Source organism: Malaclemys terrapin, chromosome 4 (genome assembly GCF_027887155.1).
Source record: "Malaclemys terrapin pileata isolate rMalTer1 chromosome 4, rMalTer1.hap1, whole genome shotgun sequence".
NCBI lineage: Eukaryota > Metazoa > Chordata > Testudines > Emydidae > Malaclemys > Malaclemys terrapin.
Genome location: NC_071508.1, coordinates 63,216,674 through 63,244,283, shown reverse-complemented (window position 1 = coordinate 63,244,283; position 27,610 = coordinate 63,216,674). Strand labels below are relative to the sequence as shown.

The following is a 27,610-nucleotide window of genomic DNA, read 5'->3' as shown; positions in this document are numbered from 1 at the left end:
GTCTAAAAGCAGTTTATGTGCTGCCTGATTTTTTTGTGTGAAATATAATTCATACTACTAGAGTACATAGTGCAAAATATAATCTCATATAGACTGCTATCTATTCTGACATACTACAATGAAAAAAATTCAGAGTACAGTAATTAAACAATAAATAATAATGTTTAATTTTCAATGATCAATTGAAACACTGTGTCAAGTAATATCCCTGAGCATAGATTCATAGATTCTAGGACTGGAAGGGACCTCGAGAGGTCATCGAGTCCAGTCCCCTGCCCGCATGGCAGGATCAAATACTGTCTAGACTATCCCTGATAGACATTTATCTAACCTACTCTTAAATATCTCCAGAGATGGAGATTCCACAACCTCCCTAGGCAATTTATTCCAGTGTTTAACCACCCTGACCATAAGGAACTTTTTCCTAATGTCCAACCTAGACCTCCCTTGCTGCAGTTTAAACCCATTGCTTCTTGTTCTATCCTTAGAGGCTAAGGTGAACAAGTTTTCTCCCTCCGCCTTATGACACCCTTTTAAATACCTGAAAACTGCTATCATGTCCCCTCTCAGTCTTCTCTTTTCCAAACTAAACAAACCCAATTCTTTCAGCCTTCCTTCATAGGTCATGTTCTCAAGACCTTTAATCATTCTTGTTGCTCTTCTCTGGACCCTTTCCAATTTCTCCACATCTTTTTTAAAATGCAGTGCCCAGAACTGGTCACAATACTCCAGCTGAGGCCTAACCAGAGCAGAGTAGAGCGGAAGAATGACTTCTCGTGTCTAGCTCACAACACACCTGTTAATACATCCCAGAATCATGTTTGCTTTTTTTGCAACAGCATCACACTGTTGACGCATACTTAGCTTGTGGTCAACTATAACCCCTAGATCCCTTTCTGCCGTACTCCTTCCTAGACAGTATTATAGCCTACAGCATGCTGTAGGCTATAATAGCTTAAGAAGGAATTGGGGGGGAAATGAAGTTATGGGTACTGAAATTAACAAAGTCCCTGGCAACTACTCTCAATTTGCAGCTCTGAGATGAAAATCACAAAAAATATTCTTGCTGACATACTTCTCAGCATAAAGGCATATTGTTAATATTATTGTTAATGTTAATGTTAATAACATGATTGCAAGAATATTTACTCCACGTTTAGCCCAAATAATATAAGCACAATACACTGAAGAGAGCCAGAAAACAAATATTTTGAAAATGTCCCACATGTTATCAATACATCTTGTGTAGTTAGTTTTTTTTAAAGAATTTATAAAAATGTAAATACTGTATGCCGTTCAGTAACTACCTGAGCATAAGGCATAAGGCTGAACAGTCCCAAGACAAGTTAAACATACTGAAGTTTGGATATTTTTCTCAGCTTAGGTTCTTTTTGTTATTTAATGATGAACACATCTTTTTGCTGATTCAATACCTTTTATTCTATGTATCCATAAGTTTGTAATGAAGAAATGGCCAACTATAAAGGGGTAAAGAAATGTACTAAAATAGCTAGAGCCCTCACAGATTTGTACCCTTTGGTACAGAAAATGTGCACGGATATAGAGGAACAATCTTTTTAAAACAATAATAGAGTATGAATATCTGTTTAGGTTGAATGTGTATAGTGTCTTATTCACAAATGTGAAGATACATTACTTTTTCTGAGTAGACTCTGTAGAAAACCTGCCTATGATGCATGAAACTTTTATTAATTGACTCCTTAGTCTCCTATTAGGCCAGCAATTAAGTTGTTTCGGGGGCACTGGTTAAAACTAAGGTAGGAAAATTATAGTTTTGTGAAATAATCATGTGTAATACAAGCATAAAGCATGTGTTTATTTTCGGAGTTTAATATGAAAAGTACTCTATGTGAGGACAGGCAAGAAGGAAAATTTTCAGAAACATCGAAGTGGTAAAGAGCAAATTAACTGCTGTGTAGAAGGTCAATCTCCCTGAGACTGAAACATCTAAACTAGGGATTTGCAACAGTACAGTTACATCAGTGTCTACACCAGTGCAAAAAACCTCAGTGTAGATCAGCCCATTTATATCAGAATACTAGTTATATTTTTGGATCATCTACTTTTCTTGTTGACTTCCTAGCAATAAATTCGCAGGACATCTACAGACCTGTCCAAGAATACAGAGAAAAAACCTGCCTCATTACAAAAGGCATTGCATGGGATCTAATATTCCAAATTAGATGTAGGGCTCTTATACATGTTAGTAATACTCAGTAATACTCCTGAAGTACATTAAAAAGCAAGAAGCAAAGGAAAAGTCATATTTTCCTGAATGTAAACAGCGACTTATGAGTGTACTTCACATTAGAAAAATGCATTCAGGTACCTCTCAAAACCAGGCCTATTCATGGTGTGGCCTTTATAATCTTGATGGGTTAGTATCACCAAATGTTATCTTAGGGCAGTGATTGTGCCACAGGTTCAAGCCCCCAAAAAACTACAGTATCAGGATTAGCAGAGGAGAACCACCATCAGAAATATCATTAGGTTTGGAAACTATAGGAACACACAAGTAATACACTCACAAATTATCAAACATCCTTTTATTAACAATTTCATTAAGCAGATGAATGATGCCACAACTATTGAAATATACAGAAATGGAGAAAAAACATAAGATGTCCAGTATTAATGATTTCATACTCCCATCCCATGGGGAAACATTAAGATGGGTAAGAGAATCATCCTGATGGGCTTTCCTACTCACTTAGACTAGGTCACATGTTTTATCCTGAGTTTCTTTTGTGCCCATTACACTCATACACCATTATCAATACCTATATTGAATTTCGTGGAAGTCAAAAAGTACACCTTGAGGTAACTGAACCATGAATCGAAAACTGACACAACAATAATCAAATAAACAAAGATCTCGTGGCTAAAGTATGTTGCATCTCTGACATATTGGCATCGTGCCTGTCAGTAGTGCGTGCGCAGAGTACTTCTAGTTCTACAAAGCTGTTGCAGAATTTATTGAATTGCAGTTTCATTTTTCATGTTTTCTGTATAGACTTGCATGGTGCTGCTACTTCAAAGGCATTATTTTACAAATGAGTTTTGATGTGACACTTGAAAAGTCCTGCATACACACTGGCAATTAATTACAATTTCAAAATTAACCACCAAAATTCATTTGCTGCTTATTGCAGCAAGTCCAAAAGCAAGTCCCAACAGACTCCTTAGGAATTTTAAAAGGTTAATTTTTGCTTATAAAAGCCTCAACATAATTTGTTTTCTAGAAAACCAGAATCTTTTACCATTTGTAACCATAAGGACTCATATGTACATGACACATGGACTATGTGCATCTGAGGAGTAAATCTTCACAGCCCTTTCTTAAGTTTTGAAAGCATTCTTCTAGTTTTAAAAATGATATTTGCACACAGGGATCCAGTGCCTTGAAACTGCAGTCCAACCAGTCCTAGCAGAATCAAGAGTACACACTCATGATCCTTTGCTTTACATTACCAGTGATGAAATGGGAATTTAAAAAAATAAACAAATTTAATGTGTCTAAAGTGGTTGCAGTGACCACAGTCAGTGTCCACAGGATTTCACTTATTTTAAGATGCAAGCCCTCATGGGACTCCTCACACTGCCACACTTTTATAAGGATAGCGCTATATCTTCCAGTGTTATTTTTTTTTGTCTAGATGTGTTTTTTTCAATGAATAGAGCATTGTAAGCCAATCTGAAAGGAGAAGAAGCATGGATGATATCACAAGAGTTAGAATCATAAAGTGACCTCATCAGATGAAGGGAAAAAACATTCCCCAAGTTATATAAAGTGTTACAGAAATGACTTAAGCTAAATTGATCTAAAGCACTCAAACTGAAATAAGTGTTTGCACAAGGGAGTTACACTGATTTATCTACATCAGTTGAAATTGTTCTAAACTGATTTAGTTAAATTGGTACAACCAGTGTGTGTAGACAAGGCCTAATTTATGTGAAGCTGCCTCAGAACATTCAGGATTTTCCACTAGAGTGCCACACAATCCAGGGTCCAAAATTTAGGTTCAACTTTCAATGGAGTACACAAGGCCTAGCCTACAATAATATAGAGAAGTAATACTGTAAATTCTGAGGTAACCCTGGTTCTGATTCATTTTTCCCTTAGACCAAAGTAGATCAGGAATAACTTTATAAAGGAGTTTTAACTGGAGTATACCTGATGTAAATAGGAATCAGAACACATATCTATTTAGGAGGACAAATGGGACATTTTTAAGGGTAATTGTTATATTTATATACATATGCTACATATCATTTTTGAGCACTGAAAATGATACCAAACCATAGGTCCTTTGCTGACCATAGGCCCAATCCAAAAATTCAATAGAATTCAATAGACAGACTCCCATTCATTTCAAAGGGCTTTGAAGCAAGGCTCGTAGGTGCAGTCTGTGCATCCCAGTGGAGATGCTGAGCAACAAAGGTCATGAGCTGTGGAAGTTCCCATCTGGCCATGTGCTGGGAGCACTGACCCAAGAGTAAGACTTTTTTGGAGAAATTAGTTTTAACTATGGTTTGAAGCAATTATATTTAGTCTCTGTCAAGTCTGCTCTTCCACATTTGTTTATGCATTGTCATGACACCAGACATCTTCATGCAACTGCTGAAATCTGTAACAGCCATACTGGCATCACTAGGAAACTTAAAAGAGCCCTCAAACTTCATGGAGCCTATTTTTTAAAAAAAGTTAATTTAAATGCATCAATGCTTTGATCCCTGTCCTTCACAGCTGGAATATAATTGGCAACTAAATTCTAAATGTTACAAACTTTCCTTTGTTGTTTATTTTAATTTCAATTATTTATTATTAGAGAACAGTGTCCTGGAAGAACTGTATTATAAGTAACGAAGAAACAGAATCCTCATATTGAATAATACAAGTACTCAAGAACAAATATAATTCACAATTCAAAGTAGGTATATTTGATATCAGTGTCTTAAAGACAAAGTGGGTTTTTTCTTTGTATCAAGATGGAAAATTGTGAAAGCTATTAAACTACACCCACCTTTAGCTGCAAGCCTTGTGGGAGAACCATGTTTGCTGGAAGCCTTTTAATGTGTTGGTAGACATAAGAGGCACACTGCTCCTGCTCAGCCTGTAATTGTGGGGCAAGTTTTGAGAGGTGACCTTTGTAGCTCTTGATGGCCACTTGCAATTCCTCAATGAGCTTGTTCACCTGAAGGGTTAAATTACAAGAGCTGTTAGCAAGAGGCAATTGTTGATGTCACACCTACGAGAATTTTCATTACAAACCTGAGGGAAAAGACAGCTTTTCAGTGCAAACTTTGAATGGAAGTATAGAATGTATTTGATCTCTCTGTATACCTACTGCTTGTGTCTGACAGAGAAAGACCACACAAGAAATATACACAACAGAGGTGATGGGTGAAACAAACCTTTTTTTTCTATATATATTTTTCTGGTTATGGATGGCCACAAAGTTCATAAGTAGGTACATATGCGTGATCATCTTTAATGAATGAAAATGTATCAGTCATTCAAATCCCCCCTTTTTAAAAATCTTTTCCATTCACAAACCAATTGGTTATAGTCCATAACATCACCAGTGATGCATAATGGATATAAATAAATTTGTAATTCAAAAAGAATGGTTCTACTGGAATTACATCTGCTTGGATATATTTATATACATGTTTTTTCCAGATTCCATAGCAGCGTTTTTAAGATATTTACGTGTCTTTAATATTTTTATTTTAATGAGAACAGTGACCACATTCCTCATGACTCCACAAATTAGTAAAAGAGATGCTCTACTTAGCCATGAGGTTTGAAAAAGTTTCAAAGATGGCTTACCCATTTAGGGGTAAAAATGATATTTGGAAGACACAATATTGGTCCTACAACTAGAGTTTAGAACTCATATCCTGGGAACTATTAGCAACAGCTGCCAATATGAAATATGTAACCACCAGCATCATGAATTTAAATCTAGCACATCCCCTTTCTAACAACCTGGGAGTTGAAATCAGCAGGGATGTTATTGCAGACAGTTCCCAGATTTGAATTGAAAGGAGAATATTTACACTATGAGAGCTTTGGAATTATCCATCCCTTTGGTTCCAGAAACCCCACATTTCAGGGTATTCGTGGCATGCTGCAAGGCTTATCTATTTATAGAGACAGTTTCATAATTAATCATTAACATTTCGGTCCAAAATATGGAGCTATTTTTTAAAAGAGCATATACACAATTCATACTCATTTGGGGGTGCAATTCCTATCACTACATGCCCATATCAGGTATTTTTGCATATGGCAGAACATAGTTATGCATCTAACTATACTTAATAATTGCATTTTTCATATGCAATTGTGCACCTAACAATGAAAATCAGATCATGAATATCATTAGTTTTGTCAATCTTTAAGAGATGAGTAGGGTGGAGTGAGCATGGTAAGTAAAAGAATTATAGCTTTGTAGTGCATATTCAGACACTTTTCGTATTGTTCTATTTTATTGAATTTTTGTATAGATAGATCGAGAACACCACACAGGCAACTGAGTTATATAAGGCTATACACAAAGTCATTTATACATTTTAAAATAAGAACAAAGTTTCTGTGGCTGATGCTACTGGATTAGAACTCTGAAATGTATGTGTAAGCTTTGTCAGAATTTTTCTGTGTTATATTTAAGAGATTTGAAGATATTAACAAGAAAAAGTTTTGATTAAAATCACATACAGAATATCCCTCTATTATTACTTTGCAAGATACACAGTACTATGGCATAAGACTTCTAAATTCCTGCATATTTAAAAAGACTGTGGACATTGCTATACGGGACTAGATCACTGATTCATCCAATCCAGTATTCTGTCTCTGAAGTAGCCAGTACTAGCTGTGTCAGATGAAAGAGGGGAGAAGCTCCATAAAGAACAAGTACAAAATAACTTGTTTACAGCAGAAGTTTCTTCTAGCCCTCATCAGTTAGTGGCTTATGACATGAAGGATACTTCTTAATCAAACATGATACAACTGTGGATGTTCTCATTATTGATATTTATATCTAATTCTCTTTTTTAAATCCTACTAAGGCTATGTCTACACTAGAGAACTTACAGCGGCATGTCTATACTGATGTAGCTGTGCCGCTGTAAGATCTCTCATGTAGTCGCTCTATGCCGAAGGAGAGAGCTCTCCCGTTGACATAATTAACCCACCCCCCATGAATGGTGGTAGCTATGTAAGAGGGGGGTTTCTCCCAATAACATAGCACTATGCACACTACCACTTATGCCAGCATAATTTATGTCACTTAGGGGGGTGGAATATTCACACTCCTGAGCGACATATGTTTTGTGGACATAAAGTGGTAGTGTAGACATAGCCTAACCTATTGGTCTCATTGATATATTGTACTAATGAATACATTAATTAAGTGCAGTTTAAAAAAAAGCACATATTTTGATCAGCTTTATGTTTGTTGCTTTTCAATTTTATCAAATGTCCTTTATTCTTTTAGTATTAGGGAAAAGTAGATAGAAGTTTCTGATCTACTTTCTCTATACTGTTCGTTATTTTTGTACATTTATCATGTTTCATCTTATTCTTCTCCTGTCTAAACTACACAGTCCCAATCTTTTCAATCTCTCTTCAAACAGAAATTGCTACAGGCTTCTAATCTTTTTTTGTCACCCATCTCTAAATCCCTTGTATTTCTGTTATAACTTTTATCATACAGGTGAACAGAATAAATTACAATGTTCCGGGTGAGGGTGATTAGAATAGCATTACAGTATTTTTAGTATTATTTTCTATCCCATCTTAATATATCCTAATAATTTGTTTGCTTTTTTGGCTCTCAATGCACAACAAAAAGGTTTTCCTTGAACTATCCGTAGTGATCCCCAGATCTTTTCCCTGAGTGGCAACACCCATTTTTAGAATCCAGCAATGTGGATGAATAGTGCAAACTGTTCCCTCCAATGTGCATTATATTACATTTGACAACAATGGATTTCATCTGTCATCATGTCACAATTTACCTAGCTTTGTTAGCTCTCTTTGAAGTTACTGTACTCTCCACTCTTAACTAACTTAAATGATTTTGTTTCATCTGAAATTTTTCCCACTTTACTGTTTGCATCTTTTCCAGATGATTAATAAAGTAAATAACATCAAACATAATACAGAGTCTGAAGGCACTCTACTTGTTAACCTTTCGCCATGTTGAAAACCGACCATCTCCCCCCCCACCCCCCCATTCTTTGTTTTCTGTTTCTTAGGCAGCTTTTTGTAAGATTATACGAAAAACAAAAAACCTTTTTAGGTGGTTTTAAATCTTAAAGACATATTTTAAGATTCTGCACAGCTCACTGCAGGATGTGGAAGTCAAGACATAACTCAGCCAAATTATTTAGTTGATGTTCCTACTGCAATGGTATTGGGTTATATAATGTAAATGTTACTTAGGGTGAGGACTGTTAGAACACTTTCTAATAAATGTGTTCCAATGCTATATTTTCACAGTTACCCTGATATCATCAAAACCCTTTAATGTGTATAGAGCCTGACATTTCAGAGTCACCTATGAAGTAGATTCTCTTCATATGCCATATATAGAAATCCACTTTTACATGCAATTTTTAAAAATAATGTATTAAAATAATAATCTGAAAATGCTCAACCTGTTAATTTAACTTTATCACTCAGTTTTGGGGGTATTGATGGTGTAAATATTTCAGGATTTGGCCATCCACTGTTATCAGAAAAAAAAATACCCATAATTCTTTTGTTGGAAATTTTAGGATGTTTCTTCAGATAAACTTTATATACATTTTAGTACCAGGAAATGTTTACAGAAGTTCCTTTTGTTGTTAGGTAACAGGCTATCTCAAAAGGTAACCCTACATGTGACCTAGGAGAATTATATTAAAATCTAGTAATACAATACCCCTGAACTATTTTACATAGTAAGAATTTTTTTCAATTCCCAGATGTTGCTAAAAGGGGTGTGTGTGTGGGGGGAGAGGGGGAATGGAGAAAGACCTGTAAAATTCTTCATCATGAATCTTTTTTCTGCAAATCCTTTTTCCCCCTTTTCAAAAGCAATTCTGAATAGAGGTAAAAGAAGACAAAACTTGACCTTTTGTGATCCCAGCATTAATAGGTCTGTTCATAATTCAATCTGTGTGTGTGTGGATGCATCCATGTGGAAACATGCAGGCCTGAGAGACATAAAGCCTTTCCCTTTAAACATTATCTGACCCTATGAGTCCTCTTCACAAAAGAAGGCTTACGTACGCATAAGTTGAAAAAATGCACACTCTCATTGTGCTGCAGAAAGCCTACACATTTTACTCCTCATTCTCCAGGAAAACTCGACAAGGAAGTGACACTAGTACAGGATTTGGGTGGGTCTACGGTAAGTGAGCAGATTGCTTCAAGAAAAAGTGTATGGAAATAGGGAAACTAGCTATTTCTCCTATTAAAAATATAAGGTCATGTCCTCATTTGGTGTAAATCAGTGTAGCTGCACTGACTTCAGTGGAGCTGGGTACTGTAGCCTTGCAAAATTCAACTAGGTGAAGGAGAGTAATCTTTTTTGGTGCAATAATCAAATATTTCCCCCCCCCCTCCCTTGTTAGCTGAACTCATCATGATGAAGGGTGCATGTGTAGCTTTTTGAGCCTTGGTTTGTAAATGTTCATGATACTTTGCAAAGCTCCTATACTGGATATACTTATACAGAATACGTAGGTTTTATTCATACCTCTAAATCATATACTTTATACCTTTAACATTTAAAGGTGCTCCTGTGAAGTCAGAACAAAAAAACCCTCTAAGCTTTATTTTTACTATAAATGTATCTAAAAGTCATCTTATTATTCATACTGCCTCCTGTTTCTCCTGTTCGCCTTAATACTAATGTCAGCTGAAATGCTATAAAACTCACAGTCCACACATTATCAGGAAGTGCTCTAAGCTACTTCACACTAAACCTGTCAATTGAAATCTCCACAAAGGGTAGAAGACACACAAAAATAGCAATATCAGCTTAGATTTAACAGACCAAGTTTTCAGCTGATGTACATCAGCCAAGCTCTGACGACTTCAGTGGATCTATATTATCTAAGGGTCTGGGTCCAGCATCCTTAATGTGTTTCTAAACTAGGTCTGAAAGTGACATTAAGTATTATAAAGGAATTGTTATTTTTTTAAAACTAAGGATCCAGTTCTGCAAAGTACCAAGCACCTCAAAGTTCTCAGCATTTCAGCTCCCACTAAAATCTGTTGGAGATAAAGGACAGATTTTTAAAGGTATTTAGGCACCTAAAGATACAGACAGGAGTCAAGTATGCTATCACTTCTGAAAGGTGCCTATCTGCATCATCAGGCACATAAATATCTTTCATAATCTGGCCCTAGATAATCAGCACCTTCTAGAATCACGCCCCACAAGAGATGTGTTAGAAAAAAAAGATGTCGGGAAGCAACAATAGTAAGGAAAGAGATTCAAGATTTATAGTATTGAAAATATTTTTGTTTCAAAATGAGAATGCGTATTAAACTGGTTCATAGGAAAAGAGAAATTCTGAGGATAAATCTATGATGGTGCGTCATAGTTATGTTATCTAGTGATGTTATCATAGACTGATAGGGCACTATTCTGCAAATCTTAATCACACAAATAATACTATTGACTTCAATGGCACTACTCTTGTAAATAAAAATTACTTGTGTCTGAGAGACAGGATCAGGCCACTATTTAACACAACAGTGCAATTCAACTGTAAATGAATAATCAGAAAATAGCTCTGTTTTTTGACTGGCTCTACACATCTACTTTTTACATAATATGACTGATAAGAATTAATATGTTTGCAAATGTGATACAAAAATTTTAATTATGATTAAACTTGGCTGAAACCTTTATTGGTGGAATACAATTATTTATAAAATACAGATAACATTTAAAATAAATATGCATCAATTAATATGGAATTATAATTAAGTCCCTAAGGAATACACCTCTACCCCGATATAACGCTGTCCTCGGGAGCCAAAAAATCTTACCGCGTTATAGGAGAAATCGTGTTATATCAAACTTGCTTTGATCCGCCAGAGTGCGCAGCCCCGCCCCCCTGGAGCACTGCTTTACCGCGTTATATCCGAATTTGTGTTATATCGGGGTAGAGGTATATAAGGCATTCAAATTAGTATCAAATAACTTTAAAGCTACTCTATTATGATCATATGTAATATTAATAATTCCATCAATCTAGGATTGATTCTTATTGACCGGACTATCTAGACTCCAAGTTTCCATAAAGAGCTGCCTTAGACAAATCCTCAGTATCAGATTGTCAGAAAAACAAACAAACCACAAATGAAGAACTCTGAAGGAGGACAAAACAGAAACTGATAGGACAGGAAACTACAGAACCAAAATGGAGAGGGCTAGCATATACATGGAGGAAAGACCAGAAGAACATAACAAGACAGCCATTGCACTGTAACCCACCGAGCAAGGATAACATGGATGCACACAACAGAAGCAGAACTGAAAGTTATCAAAATGATATGGGAAGTAGCTAAGACTGCAGGAGTCAAGCAGCAGAGGTGGATGCAATGGTGAAGACCCTGTGTTCTGCATGGAATAGAGAGGCATAAGACAGAGAGAATCTAGGACTGATTTGCTTAAAAAAACCCAAAAGACAAAACACATTGACCTAGATTCTCTGGTCTGGGGAAGCTGTGTTTGTTGCAAGTCTGCTGGGGGGGAGGGGGAGGTGGCAGAAGAAAAGGCACCTTTAAGCCACCTCTGTTTGTGCCCAGAGACTGTTCCAGAATACAAATACAGCTGAAGCAGATGGGCACACTGGACTCACTCCCTTTCCTACACTAGGAGCTAGGGAAAAGGGTGGTATCAAGCCTCTTTAGTGGCCTGTATCGCTCAGGTACTCTTCATGTGGGGAGATTATTGTTTTGTCTCTCTTACATGGCAAGGATTTATAAACCTGTTAAAACTTCCTAAATAAATGTTTAACACACACTGACACCCTCCTGCCCTCCCTCCCACTGGAGCAGAATAGAAAATCTGATCAATTGTTTCACGTTATTTTTCATCCTTAAATTATAACTAACTGATTTTCACGTGTAGTTAGAATGTAAATTTGTAGTGTCTGTAAATGAACTCTGTAACATATACCTATACGCTGGACTCCTATAATTAAAAAGTATGTGTGATTTAGACAAATATCTATAGCAACTTCGTGTTTCCTTTTATTGCCATGTGCTTCCAACGTATCAAAGCAAACCATAGGCTTGTAAGAGAAACTTCAAGGTAGCATTTTTGTGAAGGAGCAGTAAATTCTGTTTGTCTTGGGTGCTAAGAATTAAGAAATTGGTTGGTCCCTCAGGATCATTTCTAATAAGGGATGAGGATATAAATGTTTTGTCATTCAGTGCATGCCTTTCAGCAGGCAGAGATAGAATTAGTATGTCCACCAAAATTTATTTAACTCCAGAGGGAGCTACTGGTTCAATCTCCAGAGATAGTCCTAGGACTTTGCCTAAGTAAGGAGTTTAGGATTGGGGCCAATGCGCACAGTATATTAAATTGGTTGGTTATGGATTAAAAAAAGCAAATAGTACAAATGGTGAGTAAACTACAAATTTTCAATGCTGAATAAAGAAAAGTCATGATTAGTCAAAATGATTAGACAAAAGAGCTCCTGTGTCCTGAAGTTTTGTGTGTTCCTGCCATCGTACGTGCATGAGTCTTTCAAGGGCTACCATTTCAAATAAGTTATTACATGAGTCTTCAATCTTTGGAGACGGACAAGGTTTCCACTTTTCCAAGATAAAATATTTGCATACAGAAACAGTCCATGGGAACCAGAATTTTGAAAGATTTCTAAGGTCTAATTTTAACTATGTAAGTCCTAGTTCTGTTTGAAAGTTTCAGATGTTAAAGGAACATCCAAATTTAAATAAAATATGTTCTGTCACGCACATCTCTCCAAACGCATGTCACCTTAGGGCAGACCCAGACTATAGGCATCAATGAACCAGGGGCTTTGCAACATTTCCTATATTTATCATCCTCTTTTGTGCCTACCTTAAATGCAAATGAGGTGGTTCACTGAATCGTAAGAAGTATTTTCTGTTGAATCTATCAGCTGAGGATTATTCAATATGATACAGCCAAATTCCTTTGGTTTATAGTTTAAATGATTCCCAACTCAGATCCCATGAGGAATTCAATTTATATAGCTAACTGCTGTTGCTTTTATAAGGGAAGAAGTCACAGACATAGGCCTAACATATTTATCAATACCCAGATGTTTTAGCCAATATGGAGATTATAGAGTGGCAAAAGGATTAGGCCAGAATAGGTGCTCCTGTAGATGCATTAATATGAGATACTGCCAAGAACATGATTTCTGGAGACTATGTGTAATTTAGGGCCTCATTTGGTTTTAATGCATCTTCTAGCTTTATCCCAACTAATTCAAGAACTCCTTGTCCTGTCCAGTTTCCACATTATAAATTTATTTCTGATAAGAGAGTTAACCTAAAAGAACTAAGTCTTTGTACAGAGGGAGGTGAAATATAAAACAGGATCATATTCATGCTGCCATCAATGGGAATTTTGTCTTAGAAACTTGAACGGTAGAGCTCAGCCCACAGAAAGGAGACTAAGACATTAATTCTTATTCAATATGTAGCCAAGCAGGAGTATTCCATCTGTGTCTTGATATCATAACACTGCTTACTTTAACAGGAAAACGCAGTAGTACATTTTGAGGTTAGAAAATCTGACCTCACCATGTGTACATGGGTAATCAGTATTATAAATGCCTTCTACTAAATCAATACGTAGCAGATTATTTTAAATAACCCTCCTCTTTTAGTTATATGCAGGGATTAACATCAGTTTTATATTCAAATATAAATAATAGCTCTCACTGTCTTTGAAATGTTTTTCCAGATTTATCACAATATTTAACTGATATTATTCACTTACCTTTTCTTGCTCTAAATATAATTCCTCTGTTGTCATTGAAAGAATGCCTTTTTCTGTGATTTCCCCTCTCTGACCATCAATGGCAAAATCCATCTGAAAAATTTAAAATCATTTCTTGAAATATGCATAAAATGCTTTTGATTACAACCCATATTTACAACAGTGAAAACATTTTAATAGAACATTGTGATACAATCATTCATACACAAGCTCATTCACAGAATATTTATTCTATGGCAATTTGAAAATACAGTTTTTATCAACATTCTAGGGACAGTTCAATTTAGAATATATATATGTGAAAAAACTCACCCTTTAGAATGAATAACCTAACTTTGAATATATGAAATTTTTAATTTTTATCTTATAGTTATTTTGAAGTTGGCAAACAGTTTTTAAGATATATCTAATATAGACAATAATAAAATAAGTTGTGGTACCTAATACTTTTTAGTCATTCACTACTATATAGCTTGCTTAAAAAACAAATTCTAGCTATGTGAGTGGGGTCTGCTGTTACCTCTCCACGGTGATGCTAAGAGAGAAGTGGCCCCAACACCACATTTCCCCTGATGAAATAGTCTTCTGATGAGATTTCTCAGCCCTTGCCCCACTCTGGGATCACTGTATGAGGACCACAAAGCTTAGACAGAGCCACTGTCCCCTCTGCAGGAGCAGATTCCAAACAAATGGTGCAAGTGCACCACCTTTCCTTTTGACCCTCTCAGGTTATCAGTTGTGAGAACTTACTGGGTAAAATCCTGTCCCACTGAAACCAATGGAAGCTTTGCTATTGATTACAATGGAACCAGGATTTTACCCACTGTCCCACACTTTGGGTGGAATTGTGACTACACATCTTGGAATAAGCCTTACAGCCACACACACAGAGTCCAAGTCTCTGCACAGGAAAAGTATATGCTGGGAACTTGCTACTGCTAGGCCACATTGTCAGATGACTGGGTAATAGTGCATCCATTGGCGTCACAGAGCATAGCTGATAGTAAGACTGAAAGGACTGAGGGTGAGTGGGTAACTATTTAGGCAACTGTACAAGTTAAGGTTGATTAATGATAAAGTATAGTGAAGTTTAGGCCAAAAGCTTTTCACCATAAAGCCAAGGTTTTATTCTTGCAATCCACAATGGGCACCAGCACAATTAACTGCACACAAAATGCTATCTTTCACATGATAAAACACATTGTAGACGCCCTTGTAGCTTTCTGAATACAACAGAGTAAATGCTTGGAAACCCAAAAAGACTATGAGTACTGTAGTAAGACAAAGCTCCATGCCATTATTAAGAAAATGTAAGACACAAACATTTGAACGTTTTCAAACTCTTGCTGTGTTGTTCATAAATATAACATTTAAATACATTTTGCAATACTGTTCACAAATAGAAATCAAATAAGAAATATGTAAAGCAAAAGTTGAATCAAGAGAGAGCATTTTCACTTTGAAAAATTATGCAACGTTAATAGCGTCTCCTTCAAGTATCCAGACATAATGATAATATGCCCATTTTTTCTTTTAGGGCGCAATTCTCCTGTCATTTATGCCTAGCGCATCTCTACATTTGGCATAATTTAAATGAAAGACACATTACAGGTCTCACTTGTTCAGACTGCATGAAATCTTTTTCTGTTCTGTTCAGGTTCTTACATCATGCCCATCACCACAGAGTCAAAGTGCCTGCTGTTTGAAAAATGTTTTGTATATTAGGCATCATTTCAGACAGACAACAGGTGGGTGCCTTCCAATAAGATTAAAGAGACATATAATTTGTCCAACAGAACAATTTTGTCCAAGAGAGTTAACTACATATGTCTTTCAAAGATTAGAAACACTTCAAAATGTTGGCATGCCAGTTAAAAGTTAGGAAGACAGTTTCCCCTTCAATGCTAAACCTGGGCACCATTCACAGTAAATCCATGTATCATCAAGTATTATACATGTACTAAATATGGGAGTGAAAAAAACCAAGAAGCTCTACAAGTTGCAGTTCAGAGAGTTCCTACAGAGGTAGAGATATAGAGCTGGATCTACATAGTTCTACCAGAATAAGTCAGTATTGATCCATTGACTTCCATGGAACTAAACCAATTTACTGCAGCCGAGGTTGTGGCCCATGGCTTTCAGATCCAAAAATGAGGCAATGCTTCATATGTGTGGATATCACAAGATTCACAGGGAAATCCTGTGGATCTTGGGGCATCCAAAATGTGCCAGGGAACCCATGTAGAGAACCAGCCCTTCCCCCTTGCCAGCAAAACTCACTCAAGAGACATGCTGTCATGGTCTCCTGATCCATAACCCAAAGTGGGTTGATGGCATAGAGCAAGACCCTATAGATAACAGAGTAAGCACTAATTTCTGCAGGAAATTCCTAATGGGTTTACAGACGGGTGATGGCACAAAAGTGGCTCTTCCCTTGCCCATCTCCTTCTACTTAGGTATGTCCTTTCACAACCCATACGAGACTGATTACTAATGTTCATGTGGAGGACCTTTCACTGAACTGGGGTAGGGGAATTATATTTCTTTAGGCTTCCTGCCTCAAAGAGCCTGTTTACACTAGGGACTTTTAAAACATTGTCCACTAATTTTAGTTCAGTTCCACCCAGGTCAGCAAGATTGGTAGCATTAATGTACATGGATCTCCAGCTGCTGTCATCAATTTATTCATTATGCCAGGCAGACAGACACTGATCAGGATTAGGTGACATGTTGCCGATGTCCCATCTGCACTAGGCTCCCAGCATTGATAACCCATGTGGAGGTGAATTGGTGTTAACCTGGATGTCTAGAATAGACAGGGGCCACGCATAATTGTGTCATTGGAATAGGAATTCTTCTTTCATTCATCTGTGACATGCAGTGGGAAATTATATGACCTCAACTCTGTACATATACCTGTGCTAATTTTCTCTCTTCATTTTATGATATCTGAATTCTTACACAAATAACAGCACAGTAGTTTGTTATTTTTAATAAAGGATTTAAGAAAGCTTAGAGAGAGGGACAGAAAAGAGAAACTGAAAACAGTGAGAAAAGAGAGAAAAGAAAAGAAGGAATTCAGAATTGAGAGGGAAAGAAATAGAAAGTAGCCAAAACCAAAAGAAAAGAAGAGACAGCAAAGAAGAGTATAATAAAAGAATCAGAAGATGGAAAAGAAAAGAAATTAAATTAAGAGAAAAAATAGTTAAGGTATGAAGAATTGAAAAAATGTATTTGGACAAAAAATGAGGGAGAAAGAATGAAAGAAAAGAAGTACAGGGAAAGAGAGCACAAAGATGATGGAACGAATACAAAACAAGGAAAAAAGTAAAAAGCAAATAGTAAGACAGAGAGTAAAAGTACAAAAATCAGCAAATTTGATGGACATTGGTCAGTCTCCCTAAATTTTCTGAAAACTTTAAGCGTCTGGGTGAATAGGCAATCTAGCCTTTCTTAAAATCATGTGGGAAAAGCTTTAAAAAATACAATACAATGGACATAATTTTCTGCCACCTTGTATCTTGTGTAATTATTTACTACTTTTCAGAGTATACGCAATGCTGTATTAAAATGCTATCATTCTGATCTGGTAATATTTTACATTCACTTTGCCCAAGTGTAACTGAATACATAGATGCAACCCCATGGCGAATCAGGCCTAATGTGCAATTAAAGGCTAGTTGTGACTATTTTACAAATATGTTCACTTTTAATAAATTCTTATAATCTTTTCCTTGTTTCTTTGTAAGATGCATCCCAGACATAATTTCTCCACAAATTATTGAGAAGAATGGGTTCTTAACCTCCCATGGAGGGTATGCAGCTAGCAAAGCATAAAGTTCAGTATAGCATAAAGTGAGCTATGCTTTCTGATCACACAGAAATTGTTCTTCCAGCATAGCAGCTGTACAAGCCAACTTTTTAGGTGCTGCATATAAACATTTTAAAGAAAGAAGATACCAAATGCTTGTTTACATTTAAAATATGTCATAATGATTAAGTAGGACCTAAGAAAGCCAACTTTTTTTACAGATAACAAAATAAAAACCCTTGAAAGATAATAAAAGGGTGGATTAATCAATTTTCCTTTCAACAGATGGGCATAAAGAATTAGTGGAAAATGTTTGTGTTTTGAGCGATAGAATATAACAGAATGTATGGCTGGACATTTTATAATTATAGTTATGAGATAACAAATGGATCAATAATTATATATTCAAAATACAAAAGAGTTTTAACTAAATTTTCATAGTTTGCTCTAATATTATAAAATATCTAATTAACCTGCATGTAGAGCATATAACCAATTTATAGTCTCAAGATCTCACCATAAGAAAAACTTATGCCCAGTAATTTTAAAATATTAACATTGTTACCAATTAGCACATAACTACTGTTCAAATAAACAATCTGAATTATGTTTTATATGCAGATAAATATAAAAAATGCAATTTAACATAAAAACTGTGGCAATCAGCCTTCAGATATATATATTGACAAGATTACCCAATGGCCTATTACTATACAAAAGAGTGGGACAAATTACTTATTTATATATACAAAACATGCTTATAAAGGCCAGCTGCAGGTATTTTTTGGAAAGTGCATTTTAATAAGGTCCTATTCAGTAGGGGAACAAATGGGGGAAAAGTAGTTTGCACTACAGAGTTTAGTGCAAGAGCTCTCTCTTTTTCTAACAACGAAATCAATCATTTGTCCAGACTGTGGGGAGTCAGAGTTAGTTACTGAAAAGAGCTCCATATATAAACAAGTCAATAACTCATTGTGTGTTATTGTTGGGCTGAAGAAGTCTGCTTTCAAAAAGCTGCCCCTGCTTCTCTGAGAATGAATGTCACTGTATTCAGAGAGTGGGAGAGGGATCTTTTGTTTCTAGCTATTGCTGGCTGCCATTTATGTATGGGAAAAGAGAAGTAGCTGCTAGTTGTTGCAGAAAAACTATACCATAACTATTGCACAATTCTACATTATGGCTGTCCTGGAAAAGACCTTATTTTTGTAAATATACTTCTGTTAAAGACATTACAAGTTTGCTTGAACTGCTGAAATCTTTATTAATATTCTTTATATAATTATTTTCACTTTATAAAGAAGAAAATGACAATAGAAATTGTGATGACAACATATTTAATAACTTGATTTTATCTGAATATGAATAATTAAAGCAATTAACCAATTATGTTTGATAACTATAGTTCCTCAACATATGCGCTATAGATAACTATATTTAGTCATTTAATAGTAGTATATAAGTAAGCTTTGAACTTTATGATATTCTGTGTTTCTTGTAATAATTAAAAGATTACGAAAGAGTAGTAACTAAATCATCTCAATTCAGATTTGGGAAAAAAACGAGAAGTGCAGCATATTGTAGTTCAAGCTGTAATAGTTAAGCTTGATTCCTTGATCTCCAACAGTATAGCTTCCAAAAAGTGTTAGTGTTCTAGCCTGATAATTTACAGGACCATAGGCCCCAATCCTGCAAACAAACGATATACATTCCACAAGTAAGCACATGTACTTGGATCAGTACAGTTACTCACACGTGCGTGTTTGCAAGAGCATAGTGTAATGAGGTTCTTATTGACCACAGGTGAGCCTTCTTGCATCTAGGTCTGGGAATGTAGTTTTCGCTGCATAGGGTGCCCCCTTGCTCTTCATTGCTCACTTTGCTATAGTCTTTCTTCTGGTAAGTTGGCCCTCCAGCTAGGTCACCCTTTAGTCCACCCCTACCATGGTTATGAAGGACAAAAGGACAACTGTCCAAATGCCATCTCCAGATTTGAGGCTCTATGCCACTATACCAATGGCTGGTAGGGCAACATGGGCCCACCCGCTAAGCTGGGTTTCAGCCCAGGGACCCTACAACCAGCAATCCAGGTTCTGTTGCTGTTTCCCTGGGCTCCTTTCTACCAAGTCTCTCTATTTTCTCTTGCTGGTTTCTGGATGTACCATGGAAGCTTACTTACTCCCTGTAACTACTTCACCGCTACTACCTTCTTGCCAGACTCCTTACTCCGGGGCAGGCTCTCCCCCTGGGACTTCGTGCTTGTCCCTGCTGACCTCCCTCATCCCAGGGACTGACTGCAAAGATCCTTTCTTTGAATTTGTTTTTTGGCACATCATATGAAACTATGACCACCATTTTCGTCATTCACTTTTAGCCATATTTTTTTTTAAAAAGTACTTTCACTTCGTCTAGTATCCTTAAGGAAATGCAACAATTTTTGCACTATTCCATTTTCCTGATATTCTCACTAGTCCCTTTAGGGAAAAATCTTTGATCAAAGCTGACTCAATTTTCCATAAAATAACTTTCTTTCCACAGAATATTGCCCACAATGCCATAGATCATGATCAACAGTTTCTTTGGTTTTGCACACATTACGCAACCCACCTTTATGTATTTTAATAAGTTTAATTGATCATTTAAAGCACAATGAGCTGCTAACACTATAAAATGACTACTTTACTTTTTGTATCTGACTATGTAGAATAGTATTATCTTCGATTTTTGAGCATACATCATAAAATCTTCATCCTTTTGTTTCCTTAGTCCATAGTTCTTGGCATTCCTTCACAAACTCCTTCATGACCACACTTGTCTACTTAAGGGTATCTTAATATCCACTTACTCATTTTTTAGAGCTTGTTTTGCTGCTTTGCCAGCCACCTCATTTCCATGTATGCCGATATGTGCCATAATCCATACTATTGTTACGCTGATACCTACTTGCATTATTTCCGTAGTTAGGAATATTATTTCACTGTTTGTGTCATTTTTTTCTTCCTGAAGTCCGTGATCTGATTGTCATAATGCCTGACAAGGCATCAAATAAAATTACAGCTGCAGCCAGTCACACATCTCATACTCAGGCTAATACCAACATTATCCCTATTAGTTCAGCCATTAGAATAGTCACATAATTCAGTAGCCTTTTAGATTTCTGGACTGGGATCACAGAAGGCTGTTCCCACTCCACCGGGGCTGTCATCTTTTTATCCGTTTGCATAGACTTGACAAAGCCAGCCCCATTTTTCATAAATTAATTCAGAAATTGTATTGGTCATAGTGTGTAGTATTTTCATTCCCTTGTTTTTTTTCATACTATTCCAAATCCACAAATGGGAGAAATAACTGTCCAGCTGTAATTTGATTTCCCATGACTAAAAATTTTTAGTTCTCTCAATTTTTCATTTATATATATCTCCTTGACCCATTTTTTCCCTGATAGTATGAGGAAGTCTGTGGCAATCCATCAAATTTTGTCTATTAATTTCTCAGCAATCCTCATAAATCCATTGCATACTTCTATTTTCATTATTCCCTTTTACCTTTGCCCAAAAGACTAGATCTAATAGTTCCATCCTTAGGTTTATAGGTGCTTCTCCAGTGGCTATTTGCAGCACACATTGATGTTGTTCTCATTGCATGACAGTTACAAGTTTCTAACAGCTGTTTTCGAAGCTGAACCAAACGCTTGTCATCTGTAGTCTAAAACTGGTCTTATCGATGCACTATATATCATCAATACCTTCTTATCTGCATCCCATTTGTATCCAGCTATACTGTTAAGTAATTTAATTCTACTTTTACAATTTTTATGATATCATCTATGTGACCTTTCCAAGTTAATGTATTATCAGTTAATTTATTATTATCGTAGGAACATAAATTTTTGAACTATCTTAATTTTTTCACCATAAAGAAATAAGTCCCAGTCTTCCCTGATTTTCTTCCTGGTTAAAAGCATGCCCTTAGTTTTTGCAAATGAGCATTTAAATCCCCAAACATTTTCCCACTTGGAAATTCTCTGGAGTGTTTCATTTGTCTTTTGCTCAGCTACTTTAAGTCTTTTATGCTTAGTCCATATAGCACAGTTGTCTGCAAAAGGGGAAATACCTATTCCTGTCTGTACACTTTCCAAGAGGTCATTTATCATAAGGGAAAACAAAGTAGGGCTGACAATACTTCCTTGTGGAATTCCATTTGCAAGCTTGTAGGTTTTTAATAAAGTTATTCCCACTCTGACTTATATAGTTCTGTCACTTAAAAAGTCCCTAATCCACCAAAATATTCTCCCTTTTATTCCAATTTTAGCTAGTTTATATAGGAGGCCTTCCCTCCATAGCATGTCATATGCTTTTTCAATGTCAAGGAAAACTACAGTTTTTAAAGTTCTTAGTCCTTATGCTTTTTTGTACCTCTGTTTCCAGTCCCTATATGGTCAACTGTACATCTCCCTTTTCTGAAGCCACTTTGTATCTCAGTCATAATATCATTTTTCTCTAAGTATTCCACTAGTCTTACATTTATCATATTTTCCTCACACATGATGTGAGAGCAATAGGCCTATAAACATCAGGTCTTGTATGTACCTTGCCTGGTTTCCTAATTAGTATCACCAATTCTTGTTTCTATTCCATTGGCAGCAGCCCTTCCCCCTTGTCCTCTTACTCCCCCCAACCTCCATATAGCTTGATGGATGTTTCACTAAACCAAGCCCATATGAATTCATCAAAAAATACTGGGATTGAATAGTAATCTGTTAAATTTATAAACTACTGAAAACCTACAATACTACTCATAACATCATAATAAATTCTTGAACCATAAAAAACTCCAAAAGGAAAAAAAAACATTTTGTTTCTATTAAAAATCATCATTAATATTAGCATGAACTTATTACATTTAATTTCAGCAAAAAGACTGATCCACAAATCTCTTCAAATAGTTTCAGAGGAGAGAAAAAGAATGCATCTGCAGAAGCGCACATATTTACAGCAAATGGGCATTTGCAAATCTAGAACAAGATATGCAACTATTTGATTGTACAAATGCCTTCACATATTTCCAAGTTCACCTACTGAGCCCTGTTTGATAATGTGGCATTTATTATCTATAATATGGGATGGAATGTAAAAATTTTCAGAATTAGTGTTAAGGTTACTAGTTAGTGTTGCGATTTCCTCTGAGACCTTTTCCACTCAGCTTATCCAGAACACCTCGTCCAGTTCTATGGAATCCAAAAACTTAGTTTGAATCCAAACAAGTCCATGATGTTTTTTTACTGGCATTTCATAAAACTACACCTGAGGTGATCAAAGAACTCCAAATGACATAATTATAAATCAGATTATATATATATTCTAAAACAAACACATGCTCACTACATTCTACATTGTATCATACGCTTTATGATTGGCTTAATAATTTTATGAACCAATCCCTGTATAGATCATGAGTTATCCATGAGATACGAAGTGTGCTAGTAGGCAAAACTGCAGTTGCAAGCTTGTCACACATTATTCTTCTTACTATTTCTTTATCTACTAGCTACATATTATTTACAAGGCCACTTATGAATTCACGCTTTGTCCATTGTTAACCTCTGTTTCCTTACTTCTGTTTTCTTTCATTGTACATGCAAGGCCAACAGTTAGCTGGATCTATCTGGCAAATACCCAACCAATATATATAAAATGTAACTTTCAATAAACTAAATACATACACATGTATAAAGTATTAAGCTGCTTCTATATAGTGTGCATTTACCCAATAATGTGTGTAACCTTTCAGGGCAGGGGAACTATTTTGCAAATATTGACACAAGCAAATGCATTCAGAGACAAAAATACTAAAATATACTAACATTTATGGTTGTGATACATTTCTTGATTACCTTATTATCTACAGTATACAGAGAGATTGTTTTTCTCAATTTTGACGTATTGGTAGAAGCCTTAATATCAAATGTCACTGTTTATAAGTAAAACTCTGATTACAAAAACAAGAGTCTTGTATAATTAAAAGAGAAAAATACAATCAAAATAATATATATAAAAACTGGACCAGATCCTAAACTGAGCCTGAGTTCTGCTCAGTAAGGAGGTAGGAAGAAACGTCGTTTTCCATTCCATGATCATGGTAGCAGCTTCATCATAAGCTACTCTAACTTGTGTTGGCTGAAAGGCTTCTCTAGGGATTGTTGCACTGACCCAGGATTTTCAGAGTACACCACTCTCCAGCAATGCCCACTTCTGTCTCCAACCCATCCCCAATACTGGTCTTCTGGAGTGAGTGCAGGTAGTACTGCCAGTGCATGTAGTCCTTAAAACCTGGCTTTCTTCTCAACATAGCCCAGTGTCTTTGCCACACTGGACTCTTTGTTTGTCCTCCTCGGTCCCTGTACCAGGACAGCCACCCCATGTCAGAAGTAAGGCCCTCAGCTGTGCCTGCTCAACACTTCTGATGCCCTAACAAGCCAGCTAAGCAGCCTGATGGACCATCCTTCCTGATTGGCTCAGGAAGCCACCAGGCCATTTTTTTAATCTAGCAGCAGCAGTAGCTTGCTGACTGTTCAACACCCACACACTCTCTGCCTCCCTGCAGGGGTAACAGAAGCTCCCTAAAAGTGGGAGGGCCAACAACGCCTGAACTGTGGCTCCTTCCCCCCACGCTGTCCCTTCCCCGGTCTTTGCACACTCCCTCTCCTCGAGCCCCAGTCCTCACTGCCCTTTCCCCCCTGAGGCCCTGCCCCCATGCTGCCCCATCCCCCAAGGTCCTGCCCCCACACTGCTCCTTCCCCTCGATGCCCTGCCCCCGCACTGCCCCTTCTCCCTGAGTCCACCACCCTTGTGCCACCTCTTCCCCCCAAGACCCCGCCCCCTGCTCAGTCCTCTCCGCCCTCCTTCCCCCATTTCTCACCCTTATGTCTGGTAAAAAGTGATGGAACCATGGCCCCCTGGCTGCCCCATTCTGGTGTCCCTGCCTCCCCGTGCTCATCTCCCCAAGTCCTGCTCCTGTTTTGCTCTTCCACCACTCCAGCTCAGGTACTGCCCTGCACCGAGCCTCATTCCCCTCTTGTTCCAGCCTTGCTCCTGCCTCAGAATCAGCCCTTTTCCTGCCATCCTTGATGCCTGGTAATCCAATTCCAACCCTTGACTCTGCCTCTGCCTCAACCCTTTGCTCTGGCATTCAGACTCCGACCACTAGGCCTGACTCCCGCTCCGACTACTAAGCCTGACCACCTACGACCCGGTCTGCTGAAAAACCCCAGCCCTTCCTTTTGGAATGCAATCCTGCTCTTCCACATGGAAACTCTGAGAGTCTCTCTTCTGGAAGCATCCTTGCTGGGGAGTATCCCTCACTCCCCCCATACCTTTTACTGTTCCTTGGGGTCCAGCTCTCCTGCAAGGAAACATCAGCAGGAAAACTCCTCTGCTGCTCCCACTTCCTTCAGTCCTTTCTGTCCTGAGAGCCAGCATCTATTTCTGCTGCTGCTCCTGCTTTCAGCTCTTTATGACCCAGGCTTTCTGTCTTGGGGACCCTCTTTGCTGAACTCCTGCCACCAGCCCTCTCCCAGGAATCACCATCTGTCTCTGGCAGCTCTCATCTCCTACCCTTTTCCAGTCTGCTCTGACTTTCCCAGTCTCTTTCTCACAGTGAGGTGGCAAAGTTAGCAGATGATACAAAATTACTCAAGATAGTTATGTTCAAAGCTCACTGTGAAGAGTTACAAAGGGATCTCACTAAACTGGGTGACTGAGCAACAAAATGGCAGATGAAATCCAATACTGATTAATGCAAAGTAATGCACATAGGAAAACATAATCTCAACCATACATATAGGCGCCAACTTTCTCCAGCTCTGGTGGGTGCCCGCGCCCCCGCCCCTTTCCCTGCCCCTAGCCCCGTCCCGACTCCACCCTTTCCCCACCCTGCCCCCGCCCCCATTCCAACTCCATCCCCAAAGTCCCCGCCCTAACTCTGCCCCCACCCTGCCCCTATTGGATCCCTTCCCCAAATCCCCGCCGCGGTCCCGCCTCTTCCCCCAGCATGCCACATTCTCCCTCCTCCTTCCTCCGTACCTGCCCCGCGAATCAGCTGTTTCACGGCGCAAGCACTGGGAGGGAGGAGGAAGAAGCAGGATGCAGCGGCGCGATCGTGGAGGAGGCGAGGCAGAGGTGAGCTGGAGCAGGGGGGGCAGGAAGGGGAGCTGCCAGTGGGTGCTGAGCACCCACCAATTTTTTTCCATGAGTGCTCCCGGAGCACCCATAGAGTTGGCGCCTATGACCATACATACAAAATGACAGTGTCTAAACTAGCTGTTACCATTCAAGAAAGAGATCTTGGAGTCATTGTGGATAGTTCTCTGAAAACATCCACTCAATGTGCAGTGGCAGCCAAGAAAGGAAACAGAATGTTAGGAACCATTACGAAAGGGATAGAAAATAAGACAGAAAATATCATAATACCACTATATAAATCAATGGTACAACCACACCTTGCATACTGATTGCCCCATCTCAAAAAAGATATATTAGAATAGGACAAAGGACAGAGAAGGGCAACAAAAGTGATTAGGGGTATGAAACAGCTCCAAATGAGGAGAAATTAAAAAGACTGGGACCTTTCAGCTTAGAAGAGAGATGACTAAGGAGGAATATGATAGAGGTCTATAAAATGATAAATGGTTTGTGGCGAAAGTGAATGCTTACCCCTTCACATAACACAAGAACCAGAGTTCACTCAATTAAATTAATAGGCAGCAGGTTTAAAACACAGTATTTCTTCACACAATGTACAAACAACCTGGGAAACTCATTGCTGGGGGATGTTGTGAAGGCTAAAAGTATAACTGGGTTCAAAAAAGAATTAGATCAGTTCATAGAGGATAGGCCAAAATGGTCAGGGATGGAATCCTGTGCTCTGGATGTCCCTAACCCTCCAACTGCCTGAAGCTGGGACTGGACAACAGGGGATGAATCACTCAAAATTGCCGTGTTCTGTTCATTCCCTCTGAAGCATCTGGCACTGGCCACTATCAGAGATTGGGTACTGGGATTAATGGACCATTGGTCTAACCTAGTATGGCCATTCTTATGTTCTAGGCCTCTTATAGACCCCAGATGCTGCCCCACACTCTGAATTGGCTCAACTGGAAGAATCTGGATTGGAATAGGAGAGCTTAGCTCAGCTTTTTTTATGGGCCAGATGCTCTGGGTATATCTACACCATAATGTAAGCCCAGGGTTAGTGGGACTTGAGTCAGCTGATCCATGTTAGGGGACCCTGGGGTTAAGTGTCTACATTTTATTTTAACCCTATGTTAAGGCTTTTCTAACCTGTGCTCAAACCTAGGTCTCTGGCATCCACATTGCAGTGCTCAGACCCAAGTCAAAGTAACCATATCCCAGAGTCCCTAGTGCCCCCCTGAAATGTGACTGCTCTAGCCCTAGGACCTTGGTGCACTGTGGGAAAACTTTACTGCCTGCCCTGCACATTACCAGGAAGCAGCTCACTTTGCAAAAGGGCTTGCTCGGTTTGCTCTCCATTGCAAACCCAGGAGGCTTTCTGATAATGTGCTTGCAGATCGGAGATCAGAAGACAATGGGTTAACGTTGACCTGAGCTGCTGCCATTTGCAAAGGGGATGTGGCTTCCATTTTCAATAGAGTAGATTGCAGATTGTTGGGATAGAGAGGACTAAGGAAGTTGCCCCATGGAATTGAGGGATACTTCCAGCTGACTCCCAAGATCCGAGTCAAGTGGGG

At 37.9% G+C, this 27,610-nt stretch overlaps 1 protein-coding gene across 1 annotated transcript in view; it reads right to left on the bottom strand.

The window, feature by feature from the left end:
• Window positions 1–27,610, bottom strand: part of DCDC1 (doublecortin domain containing 1) — a 413,925-nt gene that overhangs the window by 218,408 nt on the left and 167,907 nt on the right. Inside the window, exons 9-10 of the mRNA XM_054028326.1 lie at window positions 14,037–14,129; window positions 5,046–5,216 (exon numbers count right to left, since the gene is read on the bottom strand). Of these exons, the coding sequence (XP_053884301.1) occupies window positions 5,046–5,216; window positions 14,037–14,129 (264 nt within the window). The remainder of the gene's footprint in view (window positions 1–5,045; window positions 5,217–14,036; window positions 14,130–27,610) is intronic.